This window comes from Oryzias latipes, chromosome 22 (assembly GCF_053564925.1).
Source record: "Oryzias latipes strain Hd-rR chromosome 22, Olatipes_Hd-rR_3.1".
In the NCBI taxonomy this organism is placed as follows: Eukaryota; Metazoa; Chordata; class Actinopteri; order Beloniformes; family Adrianichthyidae; genus Oryzias; species Oryzias latipes.
This window is the reverse complement of record NC_136258.1, coordinates 16,731,821-16,747,603: the sequence shown is the minus strand read 5'-3', so window position 1 is coordinate 16,747,603 and position 15,783 is coordinate 16,731,821. Positions and strand designations below refer to the sequence as shown.

The following is a 15,783-nucleotide window of genomic DNA, read 5'->3' as shown; positions in this document are numbered from 1 at the left end:
CTTCTGTGATGTGGTTGGTCTCTTCGAACTGCCAGTGTTGTTGGTCGCTGCATGTGTCTGGATGCACACTTACCATCATCTTTTGTGCCTGGAAACAAGTTTCCTTCAGTTACAAGAAAGAAAGCGGTTGTGGAGGAATTTGTCTCACTCACACAAAGAATGAGAGAGGCCTCTTTGAATGAACTGTTTTAATGTTTGACAATGTAAACTGATTCAGCATGAAAAAACAAAAGCCAAATCATACAAACATAGTATTATTTTCCAGCTTTTGAATGATTCTTTGAGTCTTTATTTGCAAATTTGGTTGGTTTCTTTTTCTTAACTTTCTTAGTTTTTGCTTTTTCGTCAGCATGCTTGGTATTAAGTGAAGGTCTGGACCTGGTTAGGCTGTCAGTTGTGGGACCTAACTTGCTGTGACTTATCTCTGGATCAGACCGAACACCCTGAGCAGAGATTGTCTTCGCAGCAGCTGACTGAGGAGAATCAGGGAGCAGGTTGGGCTGAGAGAATGACAGCATCGCTGGAGAGCTGGCGGCACGGTATGACGAGGCCCCTTCCAACACTGGTAAGTGAACATGCTCACTGCTCAGGTTAGTAACAGAGTATCTGCTGCTGTTGGACATGACAATGTGGTGCCATGAGCTAAGAGGGGTTGCAGAGAAAGGTTGAGGGCCACTTGACTCCTCTTTGGCCCCTCCAGGGGAAATGACCATGGAGCTGTGAGGTGTGACAGCTTCCACCGCGCTCTGGAAGGTTTTGAGGATTCGATCACTCTTTTGCTTTTCTTTTTTCTGGCGTGACTCAACTTTCTTCAGTTGGAGGCGATGATCTCTCATCATTTGCTTCCTTGTATCTGCCAGTCCCCTAAACACAAACATCAGAGAAGGTCATGAATCTCTTTAAATATAATTGAGGTGAAATATGTTTACATTTATCCCCAGCTTTCCCAGCAGGAAGTCACTCCCAAACACAAATGCAAACAGTGATAAAATGAATGTTTAAAGAAGCTTCATCACCTTACTTTTTGCAACTGTAAAAACAGATGAGGATATATAAGTGTGATCAAACTTAAGGTGAAAAAAATCGACCTGTAGTCAACCATTCCAGTCCTGCCACGATCAAGTCTCTGAATCAGCTCCTCAACCTGATACCCATCCAAAGGAATGCTGGATTGCTGAAATTAAACATGCAGAAATGATACAAAATCCTGTTTTTGCCTTCTAGTTCAGTTTCTTTGCAAACCTTCATTCAGTATAAAGAGTAGATTTGTCTAAAAACCTGGATTGCTCTTCTGAAATCCGTTACAGGGACTTGCATTGTGCCATCTTTGTCAATATTCCGAAAGAAATCCCACAGGCGCAGCTTCCGTTTATCCAGATAATCCTACATTTCAATACAGAAATGGATACAAGTTTAATACAGTTTATGTGTCGTCTTTTTAACAGTCATGCATGTTTTTTCTTTGTGCTTCATATTCATATTACAAAAGCAAACACACACACCTGAACGACTTTCATTGGATCTATTCGTTTCTGAGGCTTTTTAGCAATGAAGCCCCCAACACCTCGATAGTGAACTTTTAGACCAGGATGTTCCTGACGCGTCACTTCCAGCAAATGCACAAAGTTCTGATTCACCTGTACATTCTGTTCAAAGGAAAATAAGGAAAAGATTGCTTTTTAAAAATGTGTAGCATACACATTTTGAAAAAACGAAACTGTGTTTTGTCTTAAAAGTGACTGAGACCTTGATCAACTATTGTCTTTTCTTCAGGAATATAGAAACTCACACATAAATCAATCTCATCCAAGGCAGTTTTGGGTGTGTTTTTCACTATGTTGACCAGGACGAGGGCACCCTCTACTGTTAAAGAGTTATAAGCCAGCTGCAAAGGAAAAATAAAATATAAAAAAAAAGCATTTTATTTAGAGTTGCGGTAAATATGGATAGATCTTAATTTAAGCTTTCCACATACCAGCAGTACTTGAAGAGTGTCATTGTACTCCAGACCCCTGCAAAGCATGCTGACACCCTCATTGGTGAGACGATTGTTGTTGAGGTTAAGATGCACGAGGGTGTTGTTGAATTTTAAGGCTTCTCCAATGGCCAAAGCTCCGTCATTCCCAAAACCATTCCATGATAAATCAAGATGTTTTAACATTGTATTCACCTTAAAGTGAAAATTTTTAAAAAAATTACATTTTTTTTTCCTTTCACACAGCTGAGCAGACAGATAAGAGCTGAAGGCCCCTTGTGTTGGACATATTTTACTGTTACAACAGGGGGTTGTGGATCTTCTGACACACAAGGTGTATATTTGTATAAACCCCTTTTGTAATTTAGGCTAATCTTTATTTATGCTGATTACATTTTACAAATTATATCTGTTCAGAAAGATGATAATTGCTTGCTATTTATTTATTTTTTAGATACTCACCTTTAGTCCGGCACTAAAAGCCACAGCTCCTTTCATTCTAAGGTGATTCCAACTGAGGTCCAACACCTCAAGCCCTTCATTGTTTGCTGTTAAAAAATAAATAAAGTTAAATCAAAGACAGAAATCCCAGTTGGATTTGCCGTGTTGAATATTTGCACACAAGTCTAAACATACCTAGCAGTTGCCCCAAATACTCCCCTCCTTTGCCACAAAACTCATTATGGCTCAAATCAAGCTCCTTCAACCTGGAATTCATCTGCACAGACGAGGGAAACCGCTGTTATTAACAGCCTTGAAAATAAAATACAAATATGCTTAACTTACTGACAAGGCATCTGCCAAATGTTTGGCATCATCATCTATAAATCTGCTGCCTGCAACATAAACAACCAAATGCATGAATAAATCTTTAATCTCTAAACCTTTCAATGATTTTATTGACTTTCTATTTTCGTGTATATCTTAGTTTAAGTAATCTTTTCATAAATTAAGCTTAGATGCTGCTGATTCGCATTTTTACCTGAAAGTTTAATGGATTTTAGTGAAATGTTGTCAGACAATATTTTGGCCACCCATTCAGCTCCATCAGACTTTAAATGGTTGTTGGATAAATCCTAAATTAGTAAAATATTGAAGAAACACTGTCAGTCAGCGTTAGGCCTGGTAGGGCACTTGTGCCCTCTAGTGATCAGTTGTTAGCATTACACACCAGGTGCTCAATGGTGCTGTTAAACCTCAACAGCTGCATGAGGTATCTGGATCCCTCTGCTTGGATGTAATTCCCGGCCAGATCAAGAATACGGATTTGCGTGTCCCCCTAAATAATAACAGAAACAAATTTCTAAATACATTTATGTTTGAACTGTGTCTTTTAGTGATAGATTTAACTCACCACTAAAGCAGTCACAATTGCCTTGCACCCTAAAGGTCCAAGTCCACAGTGGTTGAGCGTCATGGTTGCAGTGCCAACGTTACGTACAAAATGAGAGACAGGAATCACCCGCTCCAACCTGCAGGCTTGCATGTACACCTCAGCTGCAGACACTGTCTTGTTTTTCTTGTTTTCTGCATGCAAAAAATAAAAGAAGCTCCATTGTGAATGCAACTTTGTATGCGTCCATCACAAGGAAGGTTTTGGGGTTAAAAGGTCGGCTCTATCTGAAAGGTTTGAGAATTATTTAAAGAAACTACAATAGCATGGTCTGCTTACCATCAGGATTCAAGTCTTTGTCAAAATCCTCGTCAAAATCTTGGAGCCCAGCCGTGGACGGAGAGTCAAGCTCTTTTAAGCTTAGTGTCTCAATAGAAAGTGTTGACATTATGCCTCCTGTCAAAGTCCATTCACGTTTTATCATAAACATTAAAATTAACGTAAGATGATCAATCTTTGGGTCCGTTTTTTTCTTGTATTGTTCAAAACACTGACTTCTAAGATTCAGCCACTAGTCTCCAGAGAAATGAGGTAGATTTGAGCTGCACAACAGGTAATTCAATCCCTCGTTAAAAATGCATGCCCCAGTGTGCTTGTATTCATCCACCTGACCCAGGCATGTCAACTGCTTCCACAAACATTTGTGGAGGAATGGACTGCTCTTCGGAGCTCAGTGGGATGCTGAGATGGAGGGCCATCACTGTTCACAAAGATAGGAAGAACAGCAACTCAGCCACAAATTGGGTCACCTAAACTGACAGGGAGTCAGTGAATGCTAAAGTTCACCACGTGCAGAGGTTTCCAACCACAGGCATATATTTATTAACTTCCTGCACGCCACAAACCTACAAACGTCAAGTGTCCTTCATGTTAGATTGAGAAGATTGAAATGAGGGCTTTGTGAAATTGGTTTATACTTGCATTACATTGGATGTGGTGGTATGAAGCACGCCACCACTGGACTAAAAAAAGCTTTCCCCAAAGGGACAAATTATGCAATCCGATTGCCAATGAATGAGTCTGGATTTTTTTTTTTTTTTTTTTTGAATGAGTCTGGATTTGGCGGTTGCTAGGAAAACACACTTTAAAAAAAAAAAACTTTATTGAACACAGAAACATTTACAGACAAATAGCAACAAATAATAAATAACACTGGAACGACAAAATTTAGAACTCAAACACAACGGTACACGTAAAATTACAAATAAAAGAGGAAAATATTTAAAAAGAAAATAATACAGGCCATACTGTTATGATTTCTCAAACAGCCAGAAGTACAATTTGGTGGTTTTATTAGCATCTATAAAAGTAATATTTACTTTTTATATTAAAATATTTAAAATATATTAAAGTTTATTAAATAAATAATATAAAAAATATAAAAAACATATTCAAAATAAGTAATAAACTGTTGCATGTCTATTTTATCCGATTCCACAGAAAAATAGAGTAGGATTCATTAAAAAAAGGTGAGATGTAAATCCTGAACAGTTATTGCAAATACTGCTGATATCAACATTCAAACATTTTCATAGAAAAATGTCTATAGGATAAATATCATGTAAAAAAAATGTTAGTGTCTTTACCTTTATTCTTTATATGCATTTTTTCCACAAAGTTGCAAGTTTTTTTTTGCATTTTGTTGAAAAAATAAAGCTTTATTTTAAGTGAGTTTTTTCCCAAAAGGAGCATCATATTTGATCATTGTAACATTAAAATTTGAGTTCCATTAATCTTCAAAAGAGGTCAGGACAGCAAAAAAAAAAAAAAAAAAAAAGTTTTCATCTAACATACAGCACAGGACTGAACACAGGAAAATAAATGATAGTTATGGAGCATAATTAAGGAAAAACAAAAGACCAAACTAGGAAATCACTAGTCATAGGCGATTCTAACAAGATAAACATTTTAATGGCCTTTAGATTTTCTGACTCCCTAAAGGATTAGAAGACCTGTAGTTTTATTTCACAGATGGAAAAAACGGTTTGGCACTGTTATTGTCATAAGTAAACACAAATAAAAGTTAAATACAAAATAGTATTCTGGTTCTCATGGATGTGTTTATAAATTCAAGAATACTATGCTTAAAAAGAAGAAGATACGGTGAAATAATTTAGATAAAAGTTAAAAGAACACTTCAGAATTTGTCAGGAAAAAGTGATTGACTGACAGCAAACACTTGTCCGTCCGCGTGACGTTTTGCGACAGCAGCGACCGTAGAATGCGCATGCGTTGAATGTAGTGAAAAGTAACATGATTGGAAACTTGCTCTTCCACGTTCTCTATCCGTTTTCGCGCTACATCAACTCTAGACTCGCAGGTAAAACTTTATAACCGTTATAATGTTGGATTAAAGTGTTGGTTTAGCTACTATTTTGATAGTTTTTTCGCTGCGTTTTACATATGGCTAACGCTGGTTGCAAGCTAGCAAGCAGGACATGAGAGTTAGGCTGACATTTTTTCTCCCATCATCATCAGACAGGACGCAAACTTCCTTCGTCAGTTCGTGGTTTAAATAGAGTTTCCTAGAGTAGAAGTCAAAAAAAAAAATCTACTTTCGTCTCCTGGCTGTCTTTACATTTCATTAAGCTGCCCCTTTAGGGAAATTAAAAGAAACTCATAAAGAAAAGACAGAAAACTATCATCGGAACACTGAACTTAAGATGTTTTTGAATTAGTATCAAATCAAATTCCACAAGACATAAACTCAAAACGTCAGCGCCAAATACAAACTATTCTAACACACTAACAGTAAAATCACCAACTCCACTTTAAAGCTCAAAACGACATTTCTAAAATAACATTTAAAAAAACTAGTTTGCAGAAAAATATTCTGTTGTTATCTTTGAAAAAATACATGTGCAACTCATATCTAGATATATAAATGTTGTCATAGAGACAAAGTTTTACTATGTAAACATCCTCACAGAAAAACGTTTATGTAATTACTTTACAGTGTAGTTGTTCTGAGTTTGTTTTAAGTGTAAACTTTAGCTAAACCAATTCCCTCTTTGATCTCTGACATATATTTAATAAGCCAGTTTAGTGTATGACATCCTAATCTACTTTCTTTAAGTACGTTGCTTTTACTACACTTTTGACCTTAAAATTTATCTTTAAATAATACAAATTTATAATAGACAATATTTAACGTTGCTAAACAAATGTTAGTATGACATTAAGAGTTTGTTTCTGCTAAACGCAGTGAATAAAGAGATGCATTCTTTGTTTGGGTGTTGTTAAAAAAATTTTTTTTCAAACTTCCCCAAAATGATAAAGCATCATTCCCATGTAAAAAAAAAAGCAATTGGGGGGAAGAAAAAAAAAGATTTCAAGTATTTTCAAGCCTTTGAAACTTCTTAGTCTTTTGCCGCTCATCTGGAAAATGTTCTTTCACACATATAGAAACCATTATCTTCATTTTACAGAAACATCAGGGAATGCCGTCACTCCTGCTGTGGTTAAGGCCACAACAGACTGGGATGGTGCTTCTCTTACCGTCAGCCTCTTGCCGTCTCAGACAACCTTGGTGCACCATAGTGGAGAAACGAAAAAAAGGGTAGAAAAGGAAAAGAAGCACGCCCCGAAAACTGACATGGAATCGCATGAAGGACCAAGGCAGGATGCAGACTCAGAAATCACTGAGGTGTCTGTTTTGCAGAGGGATGCAGGAAATCCCAATGAAGACAGCGATAAGAAGCAAGACTCAGAGGATGGATGCTCCTCCACAGTTGACTGTGCTGGTTTAGAAGCAGAACAGTTGAAGAGTCTGCAAACACAAAGCCATGTGCAAGAAGAGAAGCTTACAGCTGTGGAACAAATTCAGATACAAACCTCTCAAAGTCCAGCTGGGAGCAGCGAGCACAGTTGTTCAGCTGAGGGTCAACTCCACACGCCAAGCAAGAAGAATCTCCAGACTTTGGCGGAAACCGTGTCTGAAATATCCGAGTGTTGGGATGAATATACTCTTCTGTCTGGAGAGGAAACGTATAATACTGCAAGCGCTCCTCAGTTAACCCTGTCGTCCCTGCCATCCGGCACTCAAGCTCATCTTCAGTGTGTTGAAGAACACGAAGAGCAGACCTGTTGGCACTTCCCTCATGGACCAGGTCTAACACAGGAGATCCAGTGCAAACCATGGGAATTTCCTGCTCTGAGCTATTACCTGCCAATGGAGCCGGCGGAACAGCTTGAAGGCAGGAAATGTCACATTATTATCAGCCAATCATCAATTAATCTAATGTTCTTTTGCTTCATGTATTTATTTGAAATATTATGTTTTAAACAGTAATATGGAGGGTCTGGAAGGAGTTGAGCGACTGCAATGCTGCAGTGGAGCGGATACCCTTCCAATTCAGTGATGGATCAATGGACTTCACTGTCATGTCCTACAACATCCTAGCTCAGGATTTACTAGAACTTAACCAGTATTTATATAAACACTGCCCTCTGGAGGTGTTGGATTGGAACTACCGCTACAACTTACTAGTAGAGGAAATAAAAAAATGGACACCAGATGTGAGTCAAAAACACTTCTTTTTTTCTTTTTTGTTAGATTCAAGTACAGTCGTCTTTATTCTTTCTTACGTTTTTCTCCAATGTAGATATTGTGTCTCCAAGAGGTTCAGGAGAACCACTATCGTGAACAGCTGCATCCTGCTCTTGTTGAAATGGGTAAGCATTCAAAGCCATAGCAGAGTAGCACCAGTGGTTCATTTAGAGACAGATGTTTTGTTTTTTTTATGTTGTGCAGGTTACTCCTGTATCTACAAGTGTCGCACAGGGACCAAAACAGATGGCTGTGCTGTTTGTTATCGCAGCAAACGCTTCGCTGAGGTTAGCTTCACTAAACTGGAGTTCTTCAGGTCGGAGACGGGGCTGTTGAACCGGCACAACGTGGGCATCGTTTTACTGCTTCGGCCGCTGGTGGCTCAGGGTGCGGCGCTCAAAGAGAGCGGACCGCCGCTGTGTTTGGCCAACACCCACCTACTCTTCAACCCACGCAGGGGGGACGTCAAACTGGCCCAGTTAGCAATAATGCTGGCAGAAATCGATGCTGTGGTGAAGTCCTGCAAGGTCAAAGGTGAACACTGCAATGTTGTGCTGTGCGGAGACTTTAACTCCCTTCCAAACACTCCTCTGTACCAACTCATTGTCACTGGTGAGCTCTATTATCAGGGACTGCCAGCATGGATGGTGAGAACACACAGAAAAATACACAATTAGTTTTTTTCTCTGCAGCTGGCTCACTCACCTTTGAACAGTTCATGTCCAACAGGTATCAGGCCAGGAGGACCTGTCATACAAGCCCAGTTGTCACAGACTGTCTGCCCCACTGCTGCCTGGCTCCCTGGGTATCACTGACAGCTGCCAGTACACCTCCGTCAACAGTCTGAAAGCAGGTCTGTTTTTCTACTGTTGATTCCTGGTTTCTCCTTTCATTTGATCATATTCACTACATTGTTTTGTGTAGGAAAATGTCGCTACAGCCACGACTTCATGCTGCAGCTGCGCTTCTGTCCCGCTGCGTGTTCCCGTCCTCCAGACTTGGTTCTGATTCCAGGAGTGACTGACCTTGCCCCAGGTCAGACGCTCACCCAAAATCATTCTGCTCTCCTTACAGGTCTGAAGTAAGTTTGCTTTTTTTTCCTTTTTATTTTTCTACACAGATGCGTCAAAGCCAAATCACTATCCCCAAAGGTCAGTTTGGTTCATCTTATTCCAACAAATATACACATTTGAACTGTTACTCTGCTAAATAAATTTATCAATTATTTAAAATAAAAACGAAAATGTCTTTTTTCATTTTCATCAACCTAAATCTTTGTGTGGAAACTGTATCGCTTTCACAGGTTTCGGGACATTCTGCAGCATCGACTCAACCTGGAATCTGTCTACAAGCATGTTTGTCCAGACGTGGACAGACCTGAGGTCACGACCTTGCACTCTGAAGTAGGAGCCACTGTTGACTATATCTTCTACACCCCAAAACGCACATGTCCTTCTCATCAAAAACGTGAGCTGAACTATTTCACGTTAAATTTGGCATAAAGTTGTGGTTTAAAGGATGACATATATGGGTTTTGTTTGTAGCAGGTGAAAAGTTTCCCGGTGAAGGCCTGAAGCTTACCGGATATCTCTCTCTCCTGCCGGAGGACATGTTGTGGTCCATGAACGGTCTTCCCAACCAGATCTTCCCCTCTGACCACCTCAGTCTATTGGCCCGCTTCCAGCTGGATCTTAACATTTCTTAAAGAAAAGGGCGACAAACACGCCAGCCTGAAATGCTGGCAGACTGCCTCAAGTTTTAGTTTATTTGATAGGGATTTAAAAGAAGACATTTCTCTGCTTTGTGTTTGATTAGGCAACAAGACTGAAAAATAAAGAACTTTTTGATTTAAACATTGATACAAGGCACAGGCAGCGGTTTATAAACCAGTACTTACATGTGTGGTAGACGCCAGCAAAGTGGAGGTGGATTTGTACGACACGCTATGGTTTTGCACACTCGGCACATAAATACAGACTAGCTGCATACAGGCCCGAATGCACAGATTTGTGTAAGAATATGTTTCCACTCAATGGTGCTTTATCCCACACTAATAAAAAAACAATTCTGTACATTTCCTATACTAAAATCAGTGTCAGCACCAGTTACTGTACACATTTAAAGGCTACATGAAAAAACTTGTACAAACAAAGATGTTTTAGGAAGAAAAGTTGCTGGTGACCCATCCAACACACGGGTCAAAGTGTGGGGCTAGTTTGAGAAGCAATTTACAGTTCAGACTCGAATCTGGTATCCGTTGATGTCTGTTGATGACTTTTGTTCCAGAACCTTCTTCTCTCCAGAGGGACTGCAATAAAAACAGAAAAAAAACAACAATAGTCACGTGTTTTTTTTAAATCTGAATGCAGGTTCATCACCATCGTACCGTTTCTCAACTCGGCTGATCCTGCGAACGGGGCTGTTTGGTCCTCTGCTGGGTGAGCCCATGCTGTTTCTCCTGTCTTTGGTTGGAGACGGAGGCGCTTGCTTTCCTATCTGCAAAAGCGATGGCCAGAAAGGAATCGCCCCATTAGAATTCAGACCCTTTCAAAGTGTCACATTGGTGAATAGAAGATGCCTCTGTCCTTCCTGTGCACATCGGCAGTTTAAATCCATCCACCCCTGTAATGTGATTGTGTGGAGCATTCTGGATTAAAAGGCCAGCTGTTGATGGATTAAGCCATCAGTGCACAAAGCACACAGCAAAGCCATTGCATTAGTTTTATACCACATAATGTTATGCATCGAGGTTGGCTTGGCATAAGGAGATGATGTGTTTTACATCCTTGAAAGAAGCATTTGGATTCATAGCCCATGACAAAGCAGGTGGCATTGTTAGCAAACTGGAATTCTTGAACACGCTTTGAGCATACGGTGTTAACACTGGACTGTCGCAATCTGATACTAGCACACGTACTCACAGTTCGAAGAGAATTTGGGTGAAATGTTGAAGCAGTTCAAATCTCATAAACTTTGCTCCAGGCTTTTTCTTCACAGCTCTACTACAGTATATGAAACACTTGGTGTCATATGATTCTGTCTGGGCACAAACCACAATTAATAATTTCTCCTCCAATGGGTCACTTTTTGAAAAAGCCGCTATCCATGAATCACTACCAAATCCTCGTCTCTGACGGGTCAAAGTCCAGCCGTATTAACTTTCAACGCGTGTTCATTGGCTGTGAGTTTTGTCCATAGAGCCCAAAAACTGACCTAAAAATGTGCGTAGCGACATGTGAGCCCGAGTGTTTTCAAAGCAGAAGCCTGAAACCCACATTTATGGGAATTTATATTGGAAGTGGTCGCTTGAACATGTGTTTCCAAACCCAGTGAGAACATAGCTGAACAGTCAGGTGACAGTGATGTACCTTCAATCTCATGTCACGGGTGTGCCTTTCCAGCTCCTTCCGCAGCTCCTCCTTACTCATCTTGTCTATGTCTATTATTGAGTGCTTCCATTCTATCTGCTCCACACTGTGGGGGTCGTGGGACACGTACTGGCCGATTTTCACCTTGCGCAGGGTGTGCCAGTTCCCCCTGTAGGCCCCTTCAAACTCCTGAACTAAGTCTGTTAGTGTGCGGAACTCCATGGGCTTGAACATGAGGTCCTCTCTTCGACTCATGCCCAGGGCCCCAAAGCGGCCCCCGCTGTAAACGCCCAGCACAATATGGTAGAAGTGGTTCCCTGAGTATTGAGACTTAAAGCTGAGCGGAAAGCGCTCCACACCAGGCATGTTGTTGGTGAGGTAACTGTTGGGACAGGTAAAGGAAAACAGCATTTGGGGACTAAAAATACAACTTTAAAAAAGACATTTCCAAGAGTGGAAAGGTTAGTTAATTACTCATCCAAAGTTCCTGCAAAACTGGTAAATTTGGGGTTGTGTTCAAAGTCCCTCACTACTTGGAGCAATATATCAGGCATTCGCTCTATTGGAGGGGTGTCTGAATCTACAATTCCAAAATCCAGTAATCTGGAAATTTCCCAGAGGTCTCTGCAAAAACTAGTGTGCACTGATGCTCACTAGATTGGCCAATATAGACCGTGGTGCATTGTGTTAGAGCGATTTGTCATTTAAAAAAAAAAATGTAAAAGAGTTTACATGTGTCCAAATTATGTTCAAATCCAGGACACTAAACCATCCCGCTCTATACAGTCTTTTAGGGATTAGAGAGTCGTGAGGGAATTTGGACATAGCCTGGATCTCCCGTTTCCATTGATCAAAAAGAATGTTACTTCAGTTCCTCTAAAAGTCAGCAAAAACATAATATGAAACTGCAATTGGCACTGCATGCTGATTGGCTGTAAAGATACATTCCCAGGATAACTGCTTCCAGACATTTGATTGGCAGAGCCTCCCGTGTCATCTCCTTCGCAATGTCCATTAACCTGTGAAAAATCAATAACATAAAGTTATCCTTTTGAAACTCAAAAATGACCTAAAACTGTCAATTATGCAAACAGACAGTTAATTATTTCATGCTGCCAAATAAAAGTGTTTTCCACAATCTGTGAAAATAACATCCTGCGTTGCAGGCTGGAGCTCTGACTCAAAGCTCTGGAGTGAAAGCAGAGGCACTAGCTAATCCACATGCATCAGTCATCACCTGCTAAAGACTGAGAAACAAGCACCGTCCTTGTTATCTTGTGACTGGTGACCTAAAAGCTCTGCGGATTAAAAAGGGAGACTTGCTTACGCGGTGAGAGGACGGCTTTTCTTTATCTCAAAAAACTGCGTCCCTGTGTGATTGTACCTAAAAGACGGTTAAGGGTGAGCTACAGCTGAAAATGCTTTTGGACAACGCAGCATCAAACACTGAGAAGCAGCAAAAGGGCTGTGATATTCATAGTTTGCTGTTTAATTATTGAAGACTTCCTTTCTTCTCTAACCAGATATTGTGCATCCCCTTAACATTGAATAAACTGTACTGACCTACATCTGAGACCGGTTGGTCCACGCTGTGCACTGAACAAGCTAAATACTTCTGGCTGTACTTAACTTCAAAGACAATATGTATTCTAACTTTTCATGTCTTTTAGAAAGGATACTGCAGTTCCCTGATGTACTTCTGTATGGCTTCCAGCCGTTGTGGGATAGTGGTTGTAAGTTGGTATGAAGGCACACTTGGTATGGGAATCTGTGGGGCAAAACAGCTACATTAAAACAGGAAAAATCCCATAATCATTGAGCTAAATAGTGTGGTCATCTTCCATCACTGTGCTCTTTTTTTGTTAGTTATAGCAAATGACAGGAGTATTGCAATATTAGGATTATATATGTATCAAGCTTTTGCATAAATGTGTAAAAACCCAATGTGACAAAACCGAGCATTGTGGAGTTACAGAAAGTAGAGCCACGCTAAAAGTAATTTAAAACATTGTTATGCAAGACTTATGCTGCAAAACTTTTTTTGTCCTATACATAAAAAAACTTGAAAAAAGTACTTTTACTGGATGAGTGGGAAATGGATGAGTCAAAATACTATAAAACCTCTAAGTATAAATATTTTTTCATTTTGTAAAGTTTATTATTTATGACTCAAAACAAAAAAAATGTTTTTAAGCCAGTTTCAACTCATATGTGAGTGAATTTGCACCTGAAAACCAATTTGACTTGCATAAACATACAACCATTTTAACTTGAAATATATTCATATCACCCTGAAAGAACCTCTGTGCAAACATTCATTAATACATCAAGTCAACGTATGTAACGCCACTCATTTCACTAGTGTGGAGATTGTCATTTTATTAATTTTTTGCTATGGAGTCTAGTTCTTTTGTTCATATTTTATTACATACTGCATCGGCTCTTGAATACAATGCATAGCATGCATAGCAAGCATAGTCATACGTTTTTAAAACTTCAACAATTGTTTGCAGACATAATCAGCCTTTTTCAGTTGATATCTCAATTTGAAATGGTTGATAATCATTGGGATGATCACACAAGGTAAATCTAGATTTGTCCAAAAATCCTTTTTGGACTTAGATGGTTCCACAAAAACTATATTTGCCCTTACCTTGGGAAGGTCAGCGGCACTCCGGATCTCCTTTGCCAGCCCTTCACCATTTGGATGAATTCTTGCCACATGACGCCACATCCTCTCCCAGGTCTCCTCATCCACTGGGAGACCTCCTCTATTCACATAGAAAGGCACCCCTCCATCTCTCATTTCTTCTTCACCTTCATCCTCCTGTTCCTCATCCCTCTCCTCTGCTGAGCTCACTGTGGCCCTCAGCATGTTTCCTGCAGCAGGTAGCCAGTGGAGTCCTGGCAAAGAAACGTTCTGATTTCCTGGATTCGGCTGCTGCTTAAGCCTGTGGGTTTAAGTAAGATCCAACAGCAGATGGCCAACTCATGACATCCAGGGGCTTTTGGCAGCCATAATTTAAATTAAATTATTTGTGCAGTGGATTAAAATTAATTTTGACAAAACTGACTTTAGAAGCAGAAGAAATTGGAAAGAAAATAATTGTTGTTTGTTTGTTCTTTTTTTTAAATGTATATATTAGACACCAGAAATAAAAGTAATCAGGCTGCGATTTTTTTGTTTTGTTTGTTTTTTTGTGGAAGATATTAGTATAAATCTGACAGTAAAGTTACCAAAAAAAAGGTAACTAAAACAGTATTATTTCTATTCCCACGAAAGAGTAAATTTAAAATAAGACCAAACCCAAACACTGTACACCATTATAACGGTCTGCAGGAAGGTTAACAGGAAAGTAATCCTAATTCCCTGTTCCGTCAGAGGTCGCAAACGTCCCATCTATTCACAATCAAATCTGTATTGTGAGCCCGCTTCCTCCGCCGCTCGTCAAAAAGGCCAGTTTAGGTCCTTTTCGTTGAATCATTTCTTGTCTTTAAAGCCGGGTCATTGTCCATAAAGATGCTCTTGAATCCATCGACCCTCTTAAGAACACTCCCCGATGTCCTTCTCTGCGCATGCGTTGTTTACAACGGATGAGCTCAGCTGCAAGTTGTGCTGCGTTTAGGTGTTCCTCGTAAATTGTCGATTTTCTGTCATGGTTTAAATCTGAAAGATATTACAAGTTCAATGATAAAACAGTTGACTAAATAATTAGAGTCATATGTGTACATTAAAAACTCTGGTTCACTGTTAGTGTAAGAGTTCAGCTTAAGATTTTTTTTTTCCCAAAGACTTTTATAATAATGATACTCTTGCTACACTACAGATTTCAACCAGATTATATTTTTGAAGGTCTGCTCTTCAAACATCAAACTTTTTTGATTTATATAGTGCCTTTCATTTTGGTTAAAAATACAAAACGCTTAACATAAAAGAAGATAAAATATTCATAAAATATGAAAATTATTTAAAACAGAAAACACAAGACAATCACACACAGATGGGACCCCTCCCTCACCAGATTCCTCCCTCCACCCGCCCAGTTCCCCCAGTAGAACCCTGGACAAAAACGAAGAACAGCTTAAAGAAGGTCTGGCTTGGTACTGCTGTGAGGAAACGATGGAGATCCATTCATTCCAAGGCCCAGCCCGGCCGTGGGGGTCAATACCACAGCGCCCGCCTAACACAGAGCAGCCTAGGGCCCACTCTACAGATATTAGCCCACAGAGTGGGACCCCAGCCGGTCCAATGACAACGAGCACCGCAGCAACAGTGCCCCCTACAGGCGGAGCTGGTAGTGCCCCAGAACAATGGATCCCCAAGAGGAAAAACTGGATTATGAAAATTATCAATTATCAAGATTATCAAAATAAAAATTATAATACAAAAACGATATTAAAAATAATATGAAATATATTAATTTTGAGATATATTAATATTAGTAATTTAAAAAAAAGAAACAAATATCATTAAAAAAAACCTAAAATGATTCAAATG

At 39.6% G+C, this 15,783-nt stretch overlaps 3 protein-coding genes across 5 annotated transcripts; 1 reads left to right on the top strand and 2 right to left on the bottom strand.

Moving 5' to 3' along the window:
* Nucleotides 1–182: 182 nt before the first annotated feature.
* On the bottom strand, nucleotides 183–3,950 carry lrrc74a (leucine rich repeat containing 74A). Its single transcript, XM_078940837.1, has 13 exons — nucleotides 3,648–3,950; nucleotides 3,330–3,502; nucleotides 3,147–3,254; nucleotides 2,958–3,051; nucleotides 2,762–2,811; nucleotides 2,612–2,693; nucleotides 2,438–2,523; nucleotides 1,976–2,170; nucleotides 1,790–1,885; nucleotides 1,503–1,646; nucleotides 1,279–1,383; nucleotides 1,089–1,174; nucleotides 183–864 (listed from the first exon to the last, which is right to left on the bottom strand). The coding sequence occupies exons 1-13, from the start codon at nucleotides 3,796–3,798 to the stop codon at nucleotides 255–257; spliced, it is 1,980 nt and encodes a 659-aa protein (XP_078796963.1). The 5' UTR covers nucleotides 3,799–3,950; the 3' UTR covers nucleotides 183–254.
* A 1,598-nt stretch (nucleotides 3,951–5,548) lies between these two features.
* angel1 (angel homolog 1 (Drosophila)) lies at nucleotides 5,549–10,254 on the top strand. Of its 3 annotated transcripts, none has more exons than XM_078940836.1 (10): nucleotides 5,549–5,688; nucleotides 6,797–7,564; nucleotides 7,657–7,886; nucleotides 7,973–8,042; nucleotides 8,122–8,451; nucleotides 8,633–8,770; nucleotides 8,842–8,952; nucleotides 9,038–9,068; nucleotides 9,221–9,384; nucleotides 9,462–10,254. In XM_078940836.1, the coding sequence occupies exons 1-10, from the start codon at nucleotides 5,622–5,624 to the stop codon at nucleotides 9,620–9,622; spliced, it is 2,070 nt and encodes a 689-aa protein (XP_078796962.1). In that variant the 5' UTR covers nucleotides 5,549–5,621; the 3' UTR covers nucleotides 9,623–10,254. The 3 variants fall into 3 exon arrangements, with proteins under 3 accessions (XP_078796962.1, XP_011488722.1, XP_004082632.1); XM_011490420.4 differs by having other exon boundaries at nucleotides 8,122–8,564; nucleotides 8,647–8,770; nucleotides 9,465–10,254; XM_004082584.5 differs by having other exon boundaries at nucleotides 8,122–8,564; nucleotides 8,647–8,770.
* On the bottom strand, nucleotides 9,665–14,865 carry vash1 (vasohibin 1). Its single transcript, XM_004082333.5, has 7 exons — nucleotides 13,939–14,865; nucleotides 12,965–13,053; nucleotides 12,613–12,669; nucleotides 12,230–12,304; nucleotides 11,286–11,667; nucleotides 10,304–10,413; nucleotides 9,665–10,225 (listed from the first exon to the last, which is right to left on the bottom strand). The coding sequence occupies exons 1-7, from the start codon at nucleotides 14,158–14,160 to the stop codon at nucleotides 10,153–10,155; spliced, it is 1,008 nt and encodes a 335-aa protein (XP_004082381.1). The 5' UTR covers nucleotides 14,161–14,865; the 3' UTR covers nucleotides 9,665–10,152.
* Between the last annotated feature and the right edge of the window lie 918 nt (nucleotides 14,866–15,783).

Bases quoted from the DNA above. Each gene is read 5' to 3' on its own strand.
- angel1 (XM_004082584.5), top strand. From the start codon at position 5,622: ATGATTGGAAACTTGCTCTTCCACGTTCTCTATCCGTTTTCGCGCTAC. The intron at 8,953-9,037 runs GTCAGACGCTCA...TTTTCTACACAG, and splicing joins AGTGACTGACCTTGCCCCAG to ATGCGTCAAAGCCAAATCAC. The intron at 9,069-9,220 runs GTCAGTTTGGTT...TCGCTTTCACAG, and splicing joins CCAAATCACTATCCCCAAAG to GTTTCGGGACATTCTGCAGC.
- vash1 (XM_004082333.5), bottom strand. From the start codon at position 14,160: ATGCTGAGGGCCACAGTGAGCTCAGCAGAGGAGAGGGATGAGGAACAG. The intron at 11,668-12,229 runs GTATCTTTACAG...CTGTCCCAACAG, and splicing joins GAAGCAGTTATCCTGGGAAT to TTACCTCACCAACAACATGC. The intron at 10,414-11,285 runs GTACATCACTGT...TCGCTTTTGCAG, and splicing joins CCCGTGACATGAGATTGAAG to ATAGGAAAGCAAGCGCCTCC.
- lrrc74a (XM_078940837.1), bottom strand. From the start codon at position 3,798: ATGTTTATGATAAAACGTGAATGGACTTTGACAGGAGGCATAATGTCA. The intron at 1,384-1,502 runs GTGTGTGTGTTT...ATTGAAATGTAG, and splicing joins ATCCAATGAAAGTCGTTCAG to GATTATCTGGATAAACGGAA. The intron at 865-1,088 runs GTCGATTTTTTT...GTTTGTGTTTAG, and splicing joins ACTGGAATGGTTGACTACAG to GGGACTGGCAGATACAAGGA.